Raw genomic sequence first — 20,665 nt, forward strand, 5'->3', positions numbered from 1 at the left:
GAGAGCAAAAGTGCACTTAAGTGATGAATAGGAAGGAGCAGATTACAGCCTACATCAGTCGAGGCTTTGTTGTTAGATACTTTCAATGTTTCCACTCTGATTCCAACATTTAAAAGGAGAGATCCTCGCACAAAATGAGTAGGTAACCAGTAGGCTATTAGTTAAATTGAAACTGCGAAAAATAATGTTGATGCTTTTCCACTTTTCCTCTATCATTGCAGCTCATAATGACATTGGGAGACTGTGTGATAGCCTGTGTTCAAGATTTTCTGCGATTGTAAATTTACGTTATGATTATGAAATGCTTGATATTTTAACTCCGCCTCTTTCACGTGAAAGTAGGTGTAGACACGATGATAACCAGTTCAGTAGTACAATTTATCTTGCGGACAGTTTTAATGTATCCAAGCCAGGTAACGAAAAGACACACTGCTTCTACGCACTCGTCTGTTCGTTATGAGAAAGAGCAGTTCAGGCGCTTGATATTTCAGTACCATGGACAGCGCATAGCCTATTACCAAAGCGGGCAGCGAAAGAGAGATCTGTTCACAAGGGCAAACTAAAGAAAACGCTTATACAGCTCATCAAATGCAGCAATGTTACAACACGTGAAGTCTGTCAATTCCTAGGAGAGGATTATTGTAGCCTATTTTCTTTGTGTCAAACCTAAAGATATTAAACCTTTAGGGTGAAACTCAACTCATCAACTTACCTTCTCTTTAGTAGGTAAAGTTTGAGTCCTGGTAAAAGTGTCTCCTCCATTAATACTGATCAGCTCCCCATCTACAGGCGGAAACGGAGCGGGGAAAACCACTACGTCACTCTTGAGCGTGTCTGAGCTGAAGCAGACGTCATACTGCTGAGTAGCTTTAGAGTAAGACCAGCTCCCGTCAGGGTGGGTGGTGATCATTGGGGCCCCGTACCTGCTGAAACTGCTGTCTGTCCTGTGACATTTGACAGCTATTAAACTGATGAGACTCAGTAGAAAAATCACTGAGACCGACGCAATGGCGATGAGCAGATAGAGGTTTAAAGCAGAGAAGCTGTCCTCCTTTATGGGCACATGTCTGAACTGAGTCTGGATGTCAGCTGTGCTCTCAACCACCACCACCTCAATAGACACAGTAGCTGACAGGGAGGGTTCTCCGTTATCAGAGACCAAGACCACCAAGGGGTGAGTTTTCAGGTCATTGTCACTCATTCTCCTCTTAGTCCTGATTTCCCCCGTGCTGGTTCCGATCCTGAACAGGTTGTTTCCTTTGGGTTCAGAGAGGTGATAAGAAAGCAGCGCGTTGTATCCAGAGTCTGCGTCTACAGCCCTGATCTTTGCCACAAAGTATCCCGCTTCAGCAGAGTAGGGGATGCTCTCACTGTTAACGGAGCCGTGTTCAGAATAGGGCGCGAGAACCGAGGGACTGTTGTCATTCTCATCCAGGATAAAAACATTGACAGTCACGTTGCTGCTGAGCGGAGGAACACCAGAGTCTGTGGCCTGAACTTTAAACTGAAAGGTGTTTAACTCCTCATAGTTAAATGACTGTAGACTGACTATATCTCCTGTCTCTGAGTTGACGTTTACAACCGTCCCAATCACGGTGTTTTTATGATTGTCATTCAGTACTGAAAACGTGACTTTTGCATTCTCGTCTACATCAGGATCATCGGCAGTCAGTGTAGATATAATACCGCCTACAGGAGTATTCTCTTTGACAAAAATGTTAAGCACTGGTTCTTTAAACCGAGGTGCGTTGTCATTGACATCAGAAACGTGGACTGTAATAACACTTGTACTGGAAAGAGGTGGGGCCCCTTCGTCAGTCGCTGTTATTGTGACATTATATTGAGAAGCCTGTTCTCTGTCTAGAGTTCCGTCTACGACTAATGAATAATGGTTCTTGTAAGTGTTTTTAATTGTAAACGGCACAGAATCAACTATTCTAACCTGAACAGCACCGTTTTTATCTGCGTCGTTATCTCTTACCGTTATAAGCCCAACCATTGTGTCTATAGCTGCGTCTTCCCTCACCACGCTGACTAAAGATGTGACTGATATTTCTGGTGGGTTGTCATTAATGTCAGTGATTTCAACGAGTACTTTACAGTGAGATGCTCTTGGACTTGACCCTTTGTCTTTCGCTTGAACTCTGATTTCAACTGCATTGCTCTTTTCGTGATCTAAATAATCGTTAACCGTAATTTCCCCGGTCACAGGATTAATTTTGAATTTATTTACATTATTATCATTGTCGTGGTTGATAAATGAATACAGTATTTCTCCGTTAAGACCCTCGTCCAGATCCCGAGCATGCACAGAAATGACTGTTCCGCCTGGCGGTGTGTTTTCTGGTATTGTAGCTTTGTACAACGTCTTATCAAAAACGGGAACATTATCATTTACATCTTGCACATTAACAGTGATATGTAATGTGCCTGATCTAGGAGGTTTTCCTCCATCTACTGCTGTCAGCGTTAGTTTGATAACTGACTGTTTCTCGCGGTCTAAGGCTTTCTGAAGCACCATTTCAGCAGACATAGCTGCCTCCCCACCATTCTGCACATCCAGCGTGAAATGTTCATTTTGACTCAGCTTGTAGCCCTTAACCGAATAGGTACCGACATCAGCATCAAAGGCGTTTGGCAGTGTAAATCTTTCACCAGGAAAAGCTGACTCGGACACATTCAAAACAATCCCCGGTATCCGAAAAGAGGGTGCGTTGTCGTTTATATCCACAATTTTAACCTCAAAGCGATAGAGATTAAGCGGAGAACTGACAATGGCTTCCACTTCCAGAGAACATTTCACATTGCGGGAGCAGAGCTCCTCTCGGTCTATTCTGTCTCTCACCAGAAGTATTCCAGTCTTAACATTGATTTCGAAATATCTCGTATTAGGTCCCGAAATCTGAAAACCCCGAGTTTCCAGTCCCTGTACTTCAAGATGTAAATCCTTCGCCAAATTTCCCACAGTGGCACCCGGACTCGATTCCTCTGTAACAGAATACACAATCTGCGCTGCTGCGAGACTCCATATGTGAAGTACGTGGAACCAAAAACAAATCCAGTGGCGGAAAATATTTCTCTGTTGCATTCTGTCCAACACCCGCTTAACAAGTTAATTAGAAAAAAAATCACTTCCCGGTAACATTGCTCAGTATATGTCCATATCAGATCCCTTCAATACGATGGGGATGAACAGTGCTGCCACTGCGAACAAAGAATTACAAACCCTCTCTCTTAAACGAAAAGGGAGGAGCATCGCTGAGAAAGTGTTACACCTCTATGGTGTCATAGCGACATCTCGTGGTAATGCTCACATTAGACAAGAAGAGACGTTAGACTAAGAATTAAGTGTTGTGGATAGATTAAGAAACTCAAAATCTATGGTGACTTGCCATCAATTAAAATGCAGGAAAACCTGGCAAAACTTAGCTCAGTATCAGATCCATTTGAAAATTAACGAGCAAGAAGGAAAACATTAAAGAAATGTTGGAAAGTCCTTGTCTTTCATACTGCAAACAAGCTTATTACCCAACAGGTCGCAGACTAGCAAAAATAATGAAAATAAAGGTTTAAGAACAGTGTTACACTTACAGTATTTGCACAGATGTATAAACTTAAATTGACATTATGAGGAAGTGAGGATGCAAATCTGATATTAGGCACATCACAGAATGTATGTATTTTCACAGCATGTGAAAAATGAAAACATTAGAACATTCCCTTAACTGTGTTCTATGCTCACCCTAACCTTCTCTTTACTAGGTAATGTCTGAGTCCTGGTAAAAGTGTCTCCTCCATTAATACTGATCAGCTCCCCATCTACAACAACCCCAGTTTTGCACTGTGCTCTGCCACATTCCCAAGGCTTGTGCCACTTAGCAGGATACACTTACGCTTTAAACCTCAGAACAACAACGTGATTGACTAATTCCTGAGGAAAGTACTGACAATCGAGGAAACCTAGAAAAATCATCATTTCTACTGAATCCAGACGAGAGCAAAAGTGCACAATGAATAGGAAGGAGCAGATTACAGCCTACATCAGTCGAGGCTTTGTTTTTAGATACTTTCAATGTTTCCACTCTGATTCCAACATTTAAAGGGAGAGATCCTTGCACAAAATCAGTACTAGGTAACCAGTAGGCTATTAGTTAAATTGAAATTGCGAAAAAATAATGTTGGTGCTTTTGCACTTTTCCTCTATCATTGCAGCTCATAATGACATTGGGAGACTGTGTGATAGCCTGTGTTCAAGATTTTTTGCGATTGTAAATTTACGTTATGATTATGAAATGCTTGATATTTTAACTCCGCCTCTTTCACGTGAAAGTAGGTGTAGACACGATGATAACCAGTTCAGTAGTACAATTTATCTTGCGGACAGTTTTAATGTATTCAAGCCATGTAACGAAAAGACACACTGCTTCTACGCACTCGTCTGTTCGTTATGAGAAAGAGCAGTTCAGGCGCTTGATATCTCAGCACCATGGACAGCGCATAGCCTATTACCAAAGCGGGCAGCGAAAGAGAGATCTGTTCACAAGGGCAAACAAAAGGAAACGCTTATACAGCTCATCAAATGCAGCAATGTTACAACAGGTGAAGTCTGTCAATTCCTAGGGGAGGATTATTGTAGCCTATTTTCTTTGTGTCAAACCTAAAGATATTAAACCTTTAGGGTGAAACTCAACTCATCAACTCACCTTTTCTTTAGTGGGTAAAGTTTGAGTCCTGGTAAAAGTGTCTCCTCCATTAATACTGATCAACTCTCCATCTACAGGCGGAAACGGAGCGGGGAAAACCACTACGTCACTCTTGAGCGTGTCTGAGCTGAAGCAGACGTCATACTGCTGAGTAGCTTTAGAGTAAGACCAGCTCCCGTCAGGGTGGGTGGTGATCATTGGGGCCCCGTACCTGCTGAAACTGCTGTCTGTCCTGTGACATTTGACAGCTATTAAACTGATGAGACTCAGTAGAAAAATCACTGAGACCGACGCAATGGCGATGAGCAGATAGAGGTTTAAAGCAGAGAAGCTGTCCTCCTTTATGGGCACATGTCTGAACTGAGTCTGGATGTCAGCTGTGCTCTCAACCACCACCACCTCAATAGACACAGTAGCTGACAGGGAGGGTTCTCCGTTATCAGAGACCAAGACCACCAAGGGGTGAGTCTTCAGGTCATTGTCACTCATTCTCCTCTTAGTCCTGATTTCCCCCGTGCTGGTTCCGATCCTGAACAGGTTGTTTCCTTTGGGTTCAGAGAGGTGATAAGAAAGCAGCGCATTGTATCCAGAGTCTGCGTCTACAGCCCTGATCTTTGCCACAAAGTATCCCGCTTCAGCAGAGTAGGGGATGCTCTCACTGTTAACGGAGCCGTGTTCAGAATAGGGCGCGAGAACCGAGGGACTGTTGTCATTCTCATCCAGGATAAAAACATTGACAGTCACGTTGCTGCTGAGCGGAGGAACACCAGAGTCTGTGGCCTGAACTTTAAACTGAAAGGTTTTTAACTCCTCGTAGTTAAAAGACTGTAAACTGACTATATCTCCTGTCTCTGAGTTGATGTTTAAGACAGATGTTATAGGAATATTTTTGGAGGTACTGTCCAATAAAGAATATGTCACTTTTGCATTTTCTTCAATATCAGGGTCAGCTGAAGTTATAGTGAAGATAGTTGCTCCCACTGCACTATTTTCCTTCACATATACATTAATCATAGGCTCTAAGAAGAGAGGGGTGTTATCATTTACATCAGAAATGTGAACAGGAATAACACTGGTACTGGAGAGAGGTGGAGTGCCTTCATCAGTGGCCATGATGGTGACATTATATTGAGAGACAGTCTCTCTGTCAAGCGGTCCATCGACTGTTAATGAATAATAATTTTTGTAGTTGAGCTTAAGTTTAAAAGGCACCAGCCCAAGAATTTTTGCAGTTGTTAGACCATTATTACCCCCATCTTTATCAGTCACAGTTACCAAAGCGACCACTGTACCTATTTCAGCATCCTCCTTTACAGGGCTCATAATAGATGTGATAATGATTTCAGGTATGTTGTCATTCACATCTTTAACTTCAACTAACACCTTTCCATGCACACTTCGAGAAGGTGTACCTTTATCCCTTGCCTGCACACGAATATCATATGCTGTATTCTCTTCATAGTCTACTTTTCCTGTCACAGTTATCTCACCTGTGTCTGGGTTTATTGAGAACAGAGATTCTGGGTTAAAATTCCCTCTCTCAATAAATGAATATATAATCTCACCATTTATCCCCTCATCTAAATCTGTAGCACTTACAGTCAGTATGGATGTCTGAAATGGAGCATTTTCAGTGACCTGGGCCTTATACAGAGGTTGACTAAATAACGGAACATTGTCGTTTGTGTCTATGACATTTACGACAATTTTTAATGTTCCTGTTCGAGCAGGTTTTCCTCCGTCCAGAGCAGTTAAAGTCAGATGGATAACAGACTGCTTCTCTCTGTCTAGAGATTTCTGGAGCACTAACTCTGCAGACTCACTGTGCTGTCCGCCGCTCTGTACGTCCAATGAAAAATACTCATTTGGACTCAGCTTGTAGCTCTTTACCGAATTACTGCCCGTGTCTGCGTCATTTGCCATTGGGAGTAAATACCTCTCCCCCGGAAAAGATGATTCTAAAATACTGAAAGTCTTCTCGCTTTCATGAAACGACGGCGCGTTATCGTTTATATCAATAATCTGGACCTCTATGCGATGCAGATGCATTGGGTGGCTTAGAATCGCTTCTATATTGAGGGAACATTTCGCCGTATTTGGGCAGAGCTCTTCTCGATCAATCCTATCACAAACATACAGTGCGCCGGTCTTTAAATCCACGTCGAAATATTGCTTAGAATTCCCAGCGACCACTCGCAGGTCCCGTTGCTCCAGTTCATTGACGTTAATTTGTAATTCCTTAGCGAGATTTCCCACCACCGTTCCTTTGTCAACCTCCTCGGAAACGGAGAACGAGAGCTGCGCCGCCGACCCATCACACAAACAAAGCAAAGCTATTATCTGTATCCAAATCGTGACCGTCAGTCCTCCACGGCCCATTGCTGACACAGAGTGAAAGAAATAACCATTTTCGAACATGTCCACACTTTAAATGAGTAACAGATGAAGCTCTCTCCGTCTTGGGACCATTTGTATAATTTTTGACAAAGCAGTGGTGGAGTACTGACGCGTCGCAAGCAGAGGAGGAGTCTGGGAAAAAGGAGCCACACAAATAATACGGTCTCCAGCGACACCAACTGTTATTTTTGTGCTAATGTAGAAGGGTGTATACAATGAATGCAGTCGATACTCGTGCTGAAGGGGGAAACAGTGTAATCATCAGCGTAATCTGTTTCTGTAAATTATACAAAACCTTGTTCGCTACAAAATACATTTATGATGCATGGGGAAAACTATCAGTTTTCTAATACAATAGAAAAACACATTAAAGACACGTTGCTGAATCTGCAGCCAAGTTCTAATAATATAGAAGCCAGTCACCTTCACTCATTCGCTCAACAAAACCATTTAGAGTTCAGCACCATGGACAGCGCCATGGCTGCTCAATGTCTTAACAGCGACATCTATTCTTCAAATGCCGTTATTCAACAGAAACATAGTGAATTATCTCTCGAGGAGAAAATGTGTCAGCTCATTGAATATTATTTTTGCCCCCAGTACCCCTTTTGAACGCGTTGGTTTCAAAGTCACAAAAACGAAGGCCTATATACAGTACAAGGAAAAGTTATTTAGTGCTGAAAATTTCCCAGATCTAGAAATCTGATTACTATAATTCTAACATCAGAAAGATACACCTTTCAGTTAGCAACAACTCACCTTTTCTTTAGTAGGTAAAGTTTGAGTCCTGGTAAACGTGTCTCCTCCATTAATACTGATCAGCTCCCCATCTACAGGCGGAAACGGAGCGGGGAAAACCACTACGTCACTCTTGAGCGTGTCTGAGCTGAAGCAGACGTCATACTGCTGAGTAGCTTTAGAGTAAGACCAGCTCCCGTCAGGGTGGGTGGTGATCATTGGGGCCCCGTACCTGCTGAAACTGCTGTCTGTCCTGTGACATTTGACAGCTATTAAACTGATGAGACTCAGTAGAAAAATCACTGAGACCGACGCAATGGCGATGAGCAGATAGAGGTTTAAAGCAGAGAAGCTGTCCTCCTTTATGGGCACATGTCTGAACTGAGTCTGGATGTCAGCTGTGCTCTCAACCACCACCACCTCAATAGACACAGTAGCTGACAGGGAGGGTTCTCCGTTATCAGAGACCAAGACCACCAAGGGGTGAGTTTTCAGGTCATTGTCACTCATTCTCCTCTTAGTCCTGATTTCCCCCGTGCTGGTTCCGATCCTGAACAGGTTGTTTCCTTTGGGTTCAGAGAGGTGATAAGAAAGCAGCGCATTGTATCCAGAGTCTGCGTCTACAGCCCTGATCTTTGCCACAAAGTATCCCGCTTCAGCAGAGTAGGGGATGCTCTCACTGTTAACGGAGCCGTGTTCAGAATAGGGCGCGAGGACCGAGGGACTGTTGTCATTCTCATCCAGGATAAAAACATTGACAGTCACGTTGCTGCTGAGCGGAGGAACACCAGAGTCTGTGGCCTGAACTTTAAACTGAAAGGTTTTTAACTCCTCATAGTTAAAAGACTGTAAACTGACTATATCTCCTGTCTCTGAGTTGATGTTTACGGCTGAAGTTATAGGAATACTTTTTGAATCACCATTAAATGAGTATGTCACTCTCGCATTTTCATTTGTATCAGCATCGACTGCAGTTATTGTATAGATTTGAGCTCCAACTGGACTATTTTCTTTAACATAAATGTTAATCACAGGTTCAAGGAAACGAGGTGCGTTGTCGTTGACGTCAGAGACATGGACAGTAATAACGCTGCTTGTTGATAAAGGCGGGGTCCCCTCATCAGTCGCGGCAATTGTGATATTATAAGACGAGCTTCCTTCTCTATCCAGAGGGCCGTCCACAACTAAGGAGTAGTAATTTTTATAATTTGATTTGAGCTTAAACGGTGCAGAACCAAGTAGTTTACAATTAGTCTGACCGTTTTTTCCACCGTCTTTGTCAGTCACTGTTACTAAAGCCACAACGTTTCCTATTTCTGCATCTTCTTTGACTGGGTTCATGAGTGACGTCACTACAATTTCTGGGGCATTGTCATTCACATCGACAACCTCGACCAGCAGCTTTCCATTCGCTCTCCGAGGCGATGAAGCTCTGTCTGTTGCTTGAACATGGATTTCATAAACTGGTTGTGCTTCATAATCCAAATTGCCTTTAATCGTTATTTCACCAGTCTCTGAATTAATAACAAACACGTCGGCAGGATTGAAGTTTGCACGCTTAACAAAAGAGTAAACGACTCTCCCATTTTCCCCCTCGTCTAAATCTGTGGCATTAAGTTGAATTACTAATGATCCAGTTGGAGCATTTTCATTTACACGTGCCTTATAAAGGGTTTTGCTGAATGACGGAGGGTTATCATTGACATCTAGAACATTTATGTTTATCTGTACAGTTCCACTTTTAGGAGGCTTTCCTCCGTCCACAGCGGTCAGTGTTAGTTTAACAACAGCTTGCTTTTCTCGATCCAAAGGTTTTACCAGTACTAACTCAGCCGATACACTATGCTCTTCACTGCTCTGTACATCTAAGGAGAAGTATTCATTCGGGCTCAGTCTGTAGGTCTTTATTGAATTGCTGCCTGTATCTGCGTCAAGAGCCAAAGGAAGCAAAAAGTGTTCCCCCGTCGGCGAAGATTCAGTTATGTTAAGTGAATGTGCCTTCTCAATGAATGTTGGTGCGTTGTCATTTAAATCAACAATTACAACCTCGATGCGGTGGAGAACCATAGGATTACTCAGTATGGCCTCTAAGTTCAGCGTACATTTGATCGTGTTTGGACAAAGCTCCTCGCGGTCTATTCGCTCATTTACACAAAGATCCCCCGTTTTAACATTTGCTTCGAAATATTTCTTACTGTAACCAGACACGAGATTCAGATTCCTCGTTTGCAGTTCTCGGACGTTTATGTGTAAATCCTTAGCAAGATTCCCCACGACCGTCCCTTTGTCCGCCTCCTCAGAAACAGAGTATGATATCTGAGCTGCAGACCAGTCAGATAAAAACAGCATCAACCACCAAAACAGGAGTTCGTTATTCCTTCTGCTCATCGCTGCTTTCAAGGAGAGACGCGATACAAATGATATTTATCCACAAAATGCTACTCGGTCGACCAGCATTTTTAGTCCCGTACACTCCAGTCCGGTATGTTTCATTGCCATCCGCGTTTCCCTCACAATGCAATCGCAGTTTGCCGAGCGTCACAAGGAAGGGAGGGGACTGAAAACACTGAGCTCACAAAAAATATATGGTCAATAGCGACCCCATGTGTTACAACTTGGATATCGAAATAGTTTGAAGTATCGGGTTCCACACTATTGAAACACCTATACATCACCTTAAAGTTTTGAATTGATTAAATAAAACACATAAGACACAAATCTCGGAAACTAGTGCAATACACGGGGAAAATAAAAAGGCAAGGCACGAGTTCAAAAGCATTGACAATAAAGAGAAATAGACACGTTACTATCAGCCATAAACAATATTACCATGATCTTGCCTATCACTTGAACCTTCTCAGCACGCAGTCAACTTTTGACTGTTGCGTTTATCTGCATTGCGTTTAAAGAACAGATAACAATAAAGGTTTGAGTAATTGACAGCCTGCAGCAAATGACAAATAGTGGAATGCAACTCTTTCAAGTCAGTGTTTTTGGATTGTGAGCCAAAAAAAATGAAGTAAAAATAAAGCATCCATTTCCAGCACCACGGACAGCACCCTACGAATCCACTTGGAGGATATTCCCTCAAGTCACTTCAGACGGATCTTTTACACGTTTAAATGCAACAGTATTATATTGTCACGTTTTGTAAATAATTATTCAAGGGCAGTAAGATACTATTGCGCAACTCACCTTTTCTTTAGTAGGTAAAGTCTGAGTCCTGGTAAAAGTGTCTCCTCCATTAATACTGATCAGCTCCCCATCTACAGGCGGAAACGGAGCGGGGAAAACCACTACGTCACTCTTGAGCGTGTCTGAGCTGAAGCAGACGTCATACTGCTGAGTAGCTTTAGAGTAAGACCAGCTCCCGTCAGGGTGGGTGGTGATCATTGGGGCCCCGTACCTGCTGAAACTGCTGTCTGTCCTGTGACATTTGACAGCTATTAAACTGATGAGACTCAGTAGAAAAATCACTGAGACCGACGCAATGGCGATGAGCAGATAGAGGTTTAAAGCAGAGAAGCTGTCCTCCTTTATGGGCACATGTCTGAACTGAGTCTGGATGTCAGCTGTGCTCTCAACCACCACCACCTCAATAGACACAGTAGCTGACAGGGAGGGTTCTCCGTTATCAGAGACCAAGACCACCAAGGGGTGAGTTTTCAGGTCATTGTCACTCATTCTCCTCTTAGTCCTGATTTCCCCCGTGCTGGTTCCGATCCTGAACAGGTTGTTTCCTTTGGGTTCAGAGAGGTGATAAGAAAGCAGCGCATTGTATCCAGAGTCTGCGTCTACAGCCCTGATCTTTGCCACAAAGTATCCCGCTTCAGCAGAGTAGGGGATGCTCTCACTGTTAACGGAGCCGTGTTCAGAATAGGGCGCGAGAACCGAGGGACTGTTGTCATTCTCATCCAGGATAAAAACATTGACAGTCACGTTGCTGCTGAGCGGAGGAACACCAGAGTCTGTGGCCTGAACTTTAAACTGAAAGGTTTTTAACTCCTCGAAGTTAAAAGACTGTAAACTGACTATATCTCCTGTCTCTGAGTTGATGTTTACAACTGCGGAAATTGGGATATTTTTAGGAGAACTGTCTAACAGTGTGTAAGTCAACTTTGCATTACTGTCCAAATCAGCATCAGTAGCATTTATTGTATAAATAATAGAACCTGTTGGGCTGTTTTCTTTCACATAAACATTAATCACAGGCTCCATGAAACGAGGAGCGTTATCATTGACATCAGAAACATGAACAGTAATGACCCTGATGCTGGACAGAGGGGGACTTCCTTCATCTGTGGCTGTAATGGTGACATTATAATCAGAAGTGTTTTCTCTGTCCAGCGGTCCATCTACTACTAATGAATAATCATTTTTGTAATTGGACTTTAGTTTAAAGGGAACAGACCCCTCTACTTTACAGTTAGCTGCACCATTGTTGCCTCCATCTTTATCACCTACTGTAATAAAAGCAACTATTGTCCCACGCTCAGCGTCCTCTCTTACTGGGGTCATCAGTGACGTCACTGATATTTCTGGGGCGTTGTCATTTACATCGATTATCTCTATCAATAGTTTAGCATGTGCACTACGTGGAACAGGACCTTGATCCATTGCCTGAACTCTAACTTCATAAGCAGGCGTCTCCTCATAGTCTAATGTTCCCTTCACAGTAATTTCTCCAGTTTCTGAATTCAGATCAAAAATAATTGATGGATCAATATTACCTCGCTTGATAAAGGAATACAGGATCTTACTGTTCATGCCCTCGTCTAAATCTGTTGCATTCAACTTAATCACAAGTGTCCCAGGGGTTGCATTTTCTTTGACGCGGACCTTATATAGAGATTTACTGAAAGTCGGAATGTTGTCATTAACGTCGACAACATTAACGGTTAACTGTAACGTCCCTGATCTAGGCGGCTTTCCTCCATCTATAGCGGTCAGGAGAAGTTTAATTACTGGCTGTTTCTCTCGATCTAAAGCTTTCTGTAGCACCAGCTCGGCAGACACGTCGTGTTCTCCACCGCTCTGCACATCCAGCGAGAAATGTTCATTCTGGCTCAGCTTATAGTTCGTCACTGTGTTGCTGCCGGTGTCTGCATCCACTGCTACCGGGAGAAAATATCTCTCTCCTGGTGACGATGATTCAGAGATGTTTAGTACATGCGATTGTTCCACAAAAGAAGGCGAGTTATCATTGATATCAAGAACATTCACTTCGATTCGTTGTATATCCATTGGATTGTTTAAAGCGCCTTGTATTTTGATCGAGCATTTTACTACATGCGGACAAAGCTCTTCTCTGTCTATTCTCTCTTGAACCAGGAGGTTTCCATTCCGCAAATTCACGTGGAAATATTTCTTACTGTAACTCGAAACAATACGCAGATCCCTCGTTTCTAGCTCCTGCACGTTGATGTTTAAATCCTTTGCGAGATTCCCGACTACGGTGCCTTTGTTCACCTCTTCAGAAATGGAGTAAGACAACTGCGATGCAGACCCGTCACAAAGACAAAGCAGAGCAGTGATACAAATCCAGATGCGTCCATTTTGTCGTCGCACATACATCGTTGATGTGGTAACAAGATATTAACCCAGTTGATCATTTATCCCCAGCACTGATACTTTCCATCTAAAGCAGTATTGTTCTCTTCTCGCTCTTGCCCGTCTCTTCCCAACACCACCGATGTGTGACTAATGGCTGATGACGATTCATTTTCCCATGCAAAGAGGAGGAGTTTCAAATGAAACGGTCAGATCCACGGTCTCCAGCGACATCATGTGGATAATAGTGCATGAATGCACATCAAAAGACCCTCATGTCTTTCGCAATGTTTCAAATACAGTGCATCCTGGCAAGTTTAGGATTCAAGTGTGCTAGAGAATAACTGTAAATATTGATGATACAAATAAACACTAACCTTTCAGCATGTAAACATATTATTCACGATGCAAAAAACCCCAAGTTATATTTTAATAGAACGAGGAGCTGGTGGGAAGTTCAAATGATGTAATCGGTTGTATATGGCGGATAAAAAGAAAATAAAGGGGGAAAAAAGACTAATCAAATCGGTCACTTACAGCTGTTAAATTTACAGATGAGCTAAATTGACAAAACCAGAGTTATATCAGATAAAATAAGTCATTAAAAAACACGGTGTTCAAATCCATTGAATTCTCTTTCAGTACCATGGAGAGCGCCGTCAAATCGAGTCTTTGAAAAAAAATACCTTTAACTTGTTAATTGCTTCTCAGATTAACTCAGTGTTGAGATCTTAAAGACAGAATGATTTTTCCTCTGCAATTCGCAATTTGATTTTGATCATGTTTATGATCTAGTGTATGGAGTGATTTTAAAAAGAAATCGACTTTCCTGAACTGTGCCACACAGTCAACTAAAGATAAAAGCAAAACACTTGGCTTCTTTCAACGTGTAATGGACCATGACACAATATGCATTTATGCCCAAAAATATATATTTGGTGCGGTTATAGATATTCATTGCATCATTTATGTTGAAACTACTGTATGTCTTGATACTTATAAGATATCAGGAAAATGAAATTGTTTGATCAAAAGCACCTTGGTGCTGGATTCAAAAGCACTCAGCACAAATAACCTACCTTCTCTTTAGTAGGTAATGTTTGAGTCCTGGTAAAAGTGTCTCCTCCATTAATACTGATCAGCTCCCCATCTACAGGCGGAAACGGAGCGGGGAAAACCACTACGTCACTCTTGAGCGTGTCTGAGCTGAAGCAGACGTCATACTGCTGAGTAGCTTTAGAGTAAGACCAGCTCCCGTCAGGGTGGGTGGTGATCATTGGGGCCCCGTACCTGCTGAAACTGCTGTCTGTCCTGTGACATTTGACAGCTATTAAACTGATGAGACTCAGTAGAAAAATCACTGAGACCGACGCAATGGCGATGAGCAGATAGAGGTTTAAAGCAGAGAAGCTGTCCTCCTTTATGGGCACATGTCTGAACTGAGTCTGGATGTCAGCTGTGCTCTCAACCACCACCACCTCAATAGACACAGTAGCTGACAGGGAGGGTTCTCCGTTATCAGAGACCAAGACCACCAAGGGGTGAGTTTTCAGGTCATTGTCACTCATTCTCCTCTTAGTCCTGATTTCCCCCGTGCTGGTTCCGATCCTGAACAGGTTGTTTCCTTTGGGTTCAGAGAGGTGATAAGAAAGCAGCGCATTGTATCCAGAGTCTGCGTCTACAGCCCTGATCTTTGCCACAAAGTATCCCGCTTCAGCAGAGTAGGGGATGCTCTCACTGTTAACGGAGCCGTGTTCAGAATAGGGCGCGAGGACCGAGGGACTGTTGTCATTCTCATCCAGGATAAAAACATTGACAGTCACGTTGCTGCTGAGCGGAGGAACACCAGAGTCTGTGGCCTGAACTTTAAACTGAAAGGTTTTTAACTCCTCGTAGTTAAAAGACTGTAAACTGACTATATCTCCTGTCTCTGAGTTGATGTTTACAACTGCGGAAATTGGGATATTTTTAGGAGAAGTGTCCAACAGTGTGTAAGTCAGCTTTGCATTACTGTCCAAATCAGCATCAGAAGCATTTATTGTATGAATAATAGAACCTGTTGGACTGTTTTCTTTCACATACACATTAATCACAGGCTCCATGAAACGAGGAGCGTTATCATTGACATCAGAAACATGAACAGTAATGACCCTGATGCTGGACAGAGGGGGACTTCCCTCATCTGTGGCTGTAATGGTGACATTATAAACAGGAGTGTTTTCTCTGTCCAGTGGTCCATCTACTACTAATGAATAATCATTTTTGTAGTTGGACTTTAGTTTAAAGGGAACAGACCCCTCTACTTTACAGTTAGCTGCACCATTGTTGCCTCCATCTTTATCACCTACTGTAATAAAAGCAACTATTGTCCCACGATCTGCATTTTCTTTTACAGGAGTCATGAGTGACGACACTGATATTTCTGGGGCGTTGTCATTAACATCGATTATCTCTATCAATAGTTTAGCATGTGCACTACGTGGAACAGTGCCTTGATCCATTGCTTGAACTCTAACTTCATAAGCAGGCGTCTCCTCATAGTCTAATGTTCCCTTCACGGTAATTTCTCCAGTTTCTGAATTCAGATCAAACATATTAGACGGATCAATATTACCTCGCTTGATAAATGAGTACCGGATCTTACTGTTAATGCCGTCATCTAAATCTGTTGCATTCAACTTCATCACAAGTGTCCCAGGGGTTGCGTTTTCTTTGACGCGGACCTTATATAGAGATTTACTGAAAGTGGGTGTATTGTCATTAACGTCGACAACATTAATGGTTAACTGCAACGTCCCTGATCTAGGCGGCTTTCCTCCATCTACAGCGGTCAGGAGAAGTTTAATTACTGGCTGTTTCTCTCGATCTAAAGCTTTGTGCAGCACCAGCTCGGCAGACACATCGTGCTCTCCACCGCTCTGCACATCCAGCGAGAAATGTTCATTCTGGCTCAGCTTATAGTTCGTCACTGTGTTGCTGCCGATGTCTGCATCCACTGCTACCGGGAGAAAATATCTCTCTCCTGGTGAAACTGATTCAGAGATGTTTAGTACATGCGATTGCTCAATGAAAGAAGGCGAGTTATCATTTATGTCAAGTATATGGACTTCGATACGATGTATATCCATTGGATTGTTTAAAGCGCCTTGTATTTTGATTGAGCATTTTACTACATGCGGACAGAGCTCTTCTCTGTCTATTCTCTCGTGAACCAGGAGGTTTCCATTCCGCAAATCAACGTCAAAATATTTCTTACTGTAACTCGAAACAATACGCAGATCTCTGGTTTCTAGATCCTGAACCTTGATGTTTAAATCCTTTGCGAGATTCCCGACTACGGTTCCTTTGTTCACCTCTTCAGAAATTGAGTAAGACAACTGCGAAGCAGACCCGTCACAAAGACAAAGCAGTGCCGTAACATAAATCCAGCCATATCCCCTTTGTCCTCGCACATACATCGTTGATGTGGTAGAAGATGATAAACCAACAGCTCATTTATCCACAGAGAAAGACTTCCATCTAAAGCGGTACGGCTCCGTTTGTGCTCTTCCCTTTCTCTCCCCAACACCCCGAATGTCTAAAGTATACTGGCCTGTGACGTTTGTTTCCCCATACTAAGAGGAGGAGTTTTAAATGAACGGAAGCGGCCAGATCCATGGTCTCCAGCGACATCATGTGGCGATGAATACCACATAAATGCTCATACAAACATTATCATGCCATTCGCAATTGTATATTCAATACAGTACTTCCTCGCAAATTAAGGATTTACATGCTACAAAATAATTGAAAGTAATAATGGATACATTTATAAAGCCTAATGTGACACGTCAATGGACCAGAAGCGAGTGGGAAATGCAAATTATATATGCAGGAAAAAATACAAAGAAGGTTACTTACAGTTATAGTTGATGTTACCAGTGAACAAAATTGATAAAACAAGAATTAGGCTATATCAGATAGGTTGTTGGAAAAAACAGGTTGTACAAACCCCATTCCAACGGCCTTTCAGAGAGCGCTGTTTAATCACGTCTTGAAATAAATAACTGTGGGTTCTAAATTGTTTCATCCTATTCACTCACAATGTTGAGAACTTAAAGACAGAAAGGATTTTTTTCCTGAAATGCGCATATGGGACCCCCCCCCCAACACTTGGCTCTTTCAACATTGCTGTACCAAGACACATATGCATGTATGGCCTGTAATATATAATTAGTTCGTGGCGCTTAAACGTACATGTGAAACTTGTCGTCACAGAGATATAATGCACACTTGCATTACATGTTGTATCAAAAGAAATTGTATTCTCAATTAGACAATGAAAACAAATACATTTCAGGCAATGTCACTTTGATTCTGTATTAATTATTCAAGAATTCTCAAGTTATGTATGTCCTACCTTTTCTTTAGTGGGCAGTGTCTGCGTTCTGGTAAAAGTGTCTCCTCCATTAATACTGATCAGCTCCCCATCTACAGGCGGAAACGGAGCGGGGAAAACCACTACGTCACTCTTGAGCGTGTCTGAGCTGAAGCAGACGTCATACTGCTGAGTAGCTTTAGAGTAAGACCAGCTCCCGTCAGGGTGGGTGGTGATCATTGGGGCCCCGTACCTGCTGAAACTGCTGTCTGTCCTGTGACATTTGACAGCTATTAAACTGATGAGACTCAGTAGAAAAATCACTGAGACCGACGCAATGGCGATGAGCAGATAGAGGTTTAAAGCAGAGAAGCTGTCCTCCTTTATGGGCACATGTCTGAACTGAGTCTGGATGTCAGCTGTGCTCTCAACCACCACCACCTCAATAGACACAGTAGCTGACAGGGAGGGTTCTCCGTTATCAGAGACCAAGACCACCAAGGGGTGAGTTTTCAGGTCATTGTCACTCATTCTCCTCTTAGTCCTGATTTCCCCCGTGCTGGTTCCGATCCTGAACAGGTTGTTTCCTTTGGGTTCAGAGAGGTGATAAGAAAGCAGCGCATTGTATCCAGAGTCTGCGTCTACAGCCCTGATCTTTGCCACAAAGTATCCCGCTTCAGCAGAGTAGGGGATGCTCTCACTGTTAACGGAGCCGTGTTCAGAATAGGGCGCGAGGACCGAGGGACTGTTGTCATTCTCATCCAGGATAAAAACATTGACAGTCACGTTGCTGCTGAGCGGAGGAACACCAGAGTCTGTGGCCTGAACTTTAAACTGAAAGGTTTTTAACTCCTCGAAGTTAAAAGACTGCAGACTGACTATATCTCCTGTCTCTGAGTTGATGTTTACAACTGAGGAAATTGGGATATTTTTAGGAGAACTGTCTAACAGTGTGTAAGTCAGCTTTGCATTTCTTTCCAAATCAGCATCAGAAGCATTTATTGTATGAATAATAGACCCTGTTGGACTGTTTTCTTTCACATAAACATTAATCACAGGCTCCATGAAACGAGGTGCGTTATCATTGACATCAGAAACATGAACAGTAATGACCCTGATGCTGGACAGAGGGGGACTTCCTTCATCTGTGGCTGTAATGGTGACATTATAAACAGAAGTGTTTTCTCTGTCCAGTGGTCCATCTACTACTAATGAATAATCATTTTTATAATTGGACTTTAGTTTAAAGGGAACAGACCCCTCTACTTTACAGTTAGCTGCACCATTGTTGCCTCCATCTTTATCACCTACTGTAATAAAAGCAACTATTGTCCCACGTTCAGCATCTTCCTTTACAGGAGTCATGAGTGACGTCACTGATATTTCTGGGGCGTTATCATTTGCATCGATTATCTCTATCAATAGTTTAGCATTTGCACTACGAGGAGACATGCCTTGATCCATTGCTTGAACTCTAACTTCATAAGCAGGCGTCTCCTCATAGTCTAATGTTCCCTTCACAGTAATTTCTCCAGTTTCTGAGTTCAGATCAAAAATAATTGATGGATCAATATTACCTCGTTTGTTAAAGGAATACAGGATCTTACTGTTCATGCCCTCATCTAAATCTGTCGCATTTAACTTAAACACACTTGTACCGGGAGTCGCATTTTCTTTGACGCGCACTTTATAAAGTGATTTACTAAAGGTGGGTATATTGTCATTGACATCTATTACATTAACTATTATTTGTAGTGAACCTGATCTAGGTGGTTTTCCTCCGTCTATGGCCGTTAATAGGAGCGTGATTACCGACTGTTTCTCTCGATCTAAAGCTTTGTGCAGCACTAACTCAGCAGACACGCCGTGTTCTCCACCGCTCTGCACATCCAGCGAGAAATGTTCATTCTGGCTCAGCTTGTAGGTCTTAACTGTGTTGCTGCCGATGTCTGAATCCACTGCGACTGGGAGAAAATATCTCTCTCCCTCCAAAGATGATTCAGAAACGTTCAGAGAATAGGTTTTTTCAATAAAAACAGGAGAATTGTCGTTTATATCTAAAACATTAACCTCTATGCGCTGTACGCTCATTGGGTTGTTTAAAACAGCCTGTATTCTTAAAAAGCATTTTACCACATTGGGGCAAAGCTCTTCTCTGTCTATTCTGTCGTCGACAAAGATGTTCCCGGTCCGCAAATTCACGTCAAAATATTTCTTACTGTAACTCGAAACAATGCGTAGATCTCTGTTTTCTAGTTCCTGTACATTGAGGTTTAAATCCTTTGCGATATTCCCCACGACCGTGCCTTTGTTTGCCTCCTCGGAAACGGAGTAAGATAACTGCGAAGCAGCCCCGTCACAAAGACAAAGAAACAAAATAATGCCAATCCAGATGCGTCCCTTTTCCCGTCGAATACACATTGTCGTTGTAACAAAGGAGCAGAACCCAGTTGATCATTTATCCCCAGCACTGATATTTCCATCCAGTGTAATATTGTTGTGTGGTAACTCCTGCCCTTCCCGTCACGGCACCTTCGATGGGTGGACTAATGGCTGATGACGATTCATTTTTCCCATGCAAAGAGGAGGAGTTTTGGACATACGGACACATTCATGTCTGCGGTCTCCTGCGACCTCATGTGGTCAATCGTAGTTTAGCAGTGCATAAACCAGTATTTATAATAAAGGATTAGGTTTGTGAAAATGAACAAACCCGATATTAGCGGCTTAACGTGTTATTCAGACATTAATAGGTGGAACGGCATATAATGCACATACATTACATTTTATGACCTGATGGCCATATTTTACAAGTACTAATCATCGAATAAAGGTATGAGTGATCCTCACAGGATGGTAAAGAAACCACACAATATTAACACAAGTTGTATCACCGCGGAGAGCACATTTATGCAACAGA

The 20,665-nt window shown here is 42.6% G+C and overlaps 1 protein-coding gene and 1 pseudogene across 17 annotated transcripts in view; both read right to left on the minus strand.

The window, feature by feature from the left end:
* The window catches only part of LOC146979825 (protocadherin alpha-C2-like), a 195,880-nt gene that overhangs the window by 32,793 nt on the left and 142,422 nt on the right, over positions 1-20,665 (minus strand). Inside the window, exon 1 of one of the 17 annotated variants that reach the window (XM_085789786.1) lies at positions 17,788-20,360. The exons of 12 other annotated variants lie outside the window; for them this stretch is intronic. In XM_085789786.1, the coding sequence (XP_085645912.1) occupies positions 17,788-20,166 (2,379 nt within the window). In that variant the 5' untranslated portion in view covers positions 20,167-20,360. Of the gene's footprint in view, positions 1-712; positions 3,187-4,703; positions 7,304-7,859; positions 10,385-11,033; positions 13,183-17,787; positions 20,361-20,665 lie in introns of those variants that run through there. 4 more of the 17 variants (XM_085789794.1, XM_085789790.1, XM_085789783.1 and 1 more) reach the window with 4 other exon arrangements.
* On the minus strand, positions 14,450-16,897 carry LOC146979826 (protocadherin alpha-5 pseudogene; annotated as a pseudogene).

The sequence above is a fragment of the Trachurus japonicus genome, chromosome 10, assembly GCF_045865225.1.
Source record: "Trachurus japonicus isolate A0001 chromosome 10, Traja_1.0".
Taxonomy (NCBI): domain Eukaryota; kingdom Metazoa; phylum Chordata; class Actinopteri; order Carangiformes; family Carangidae; genus Trachurus; species Trachurus japonicus.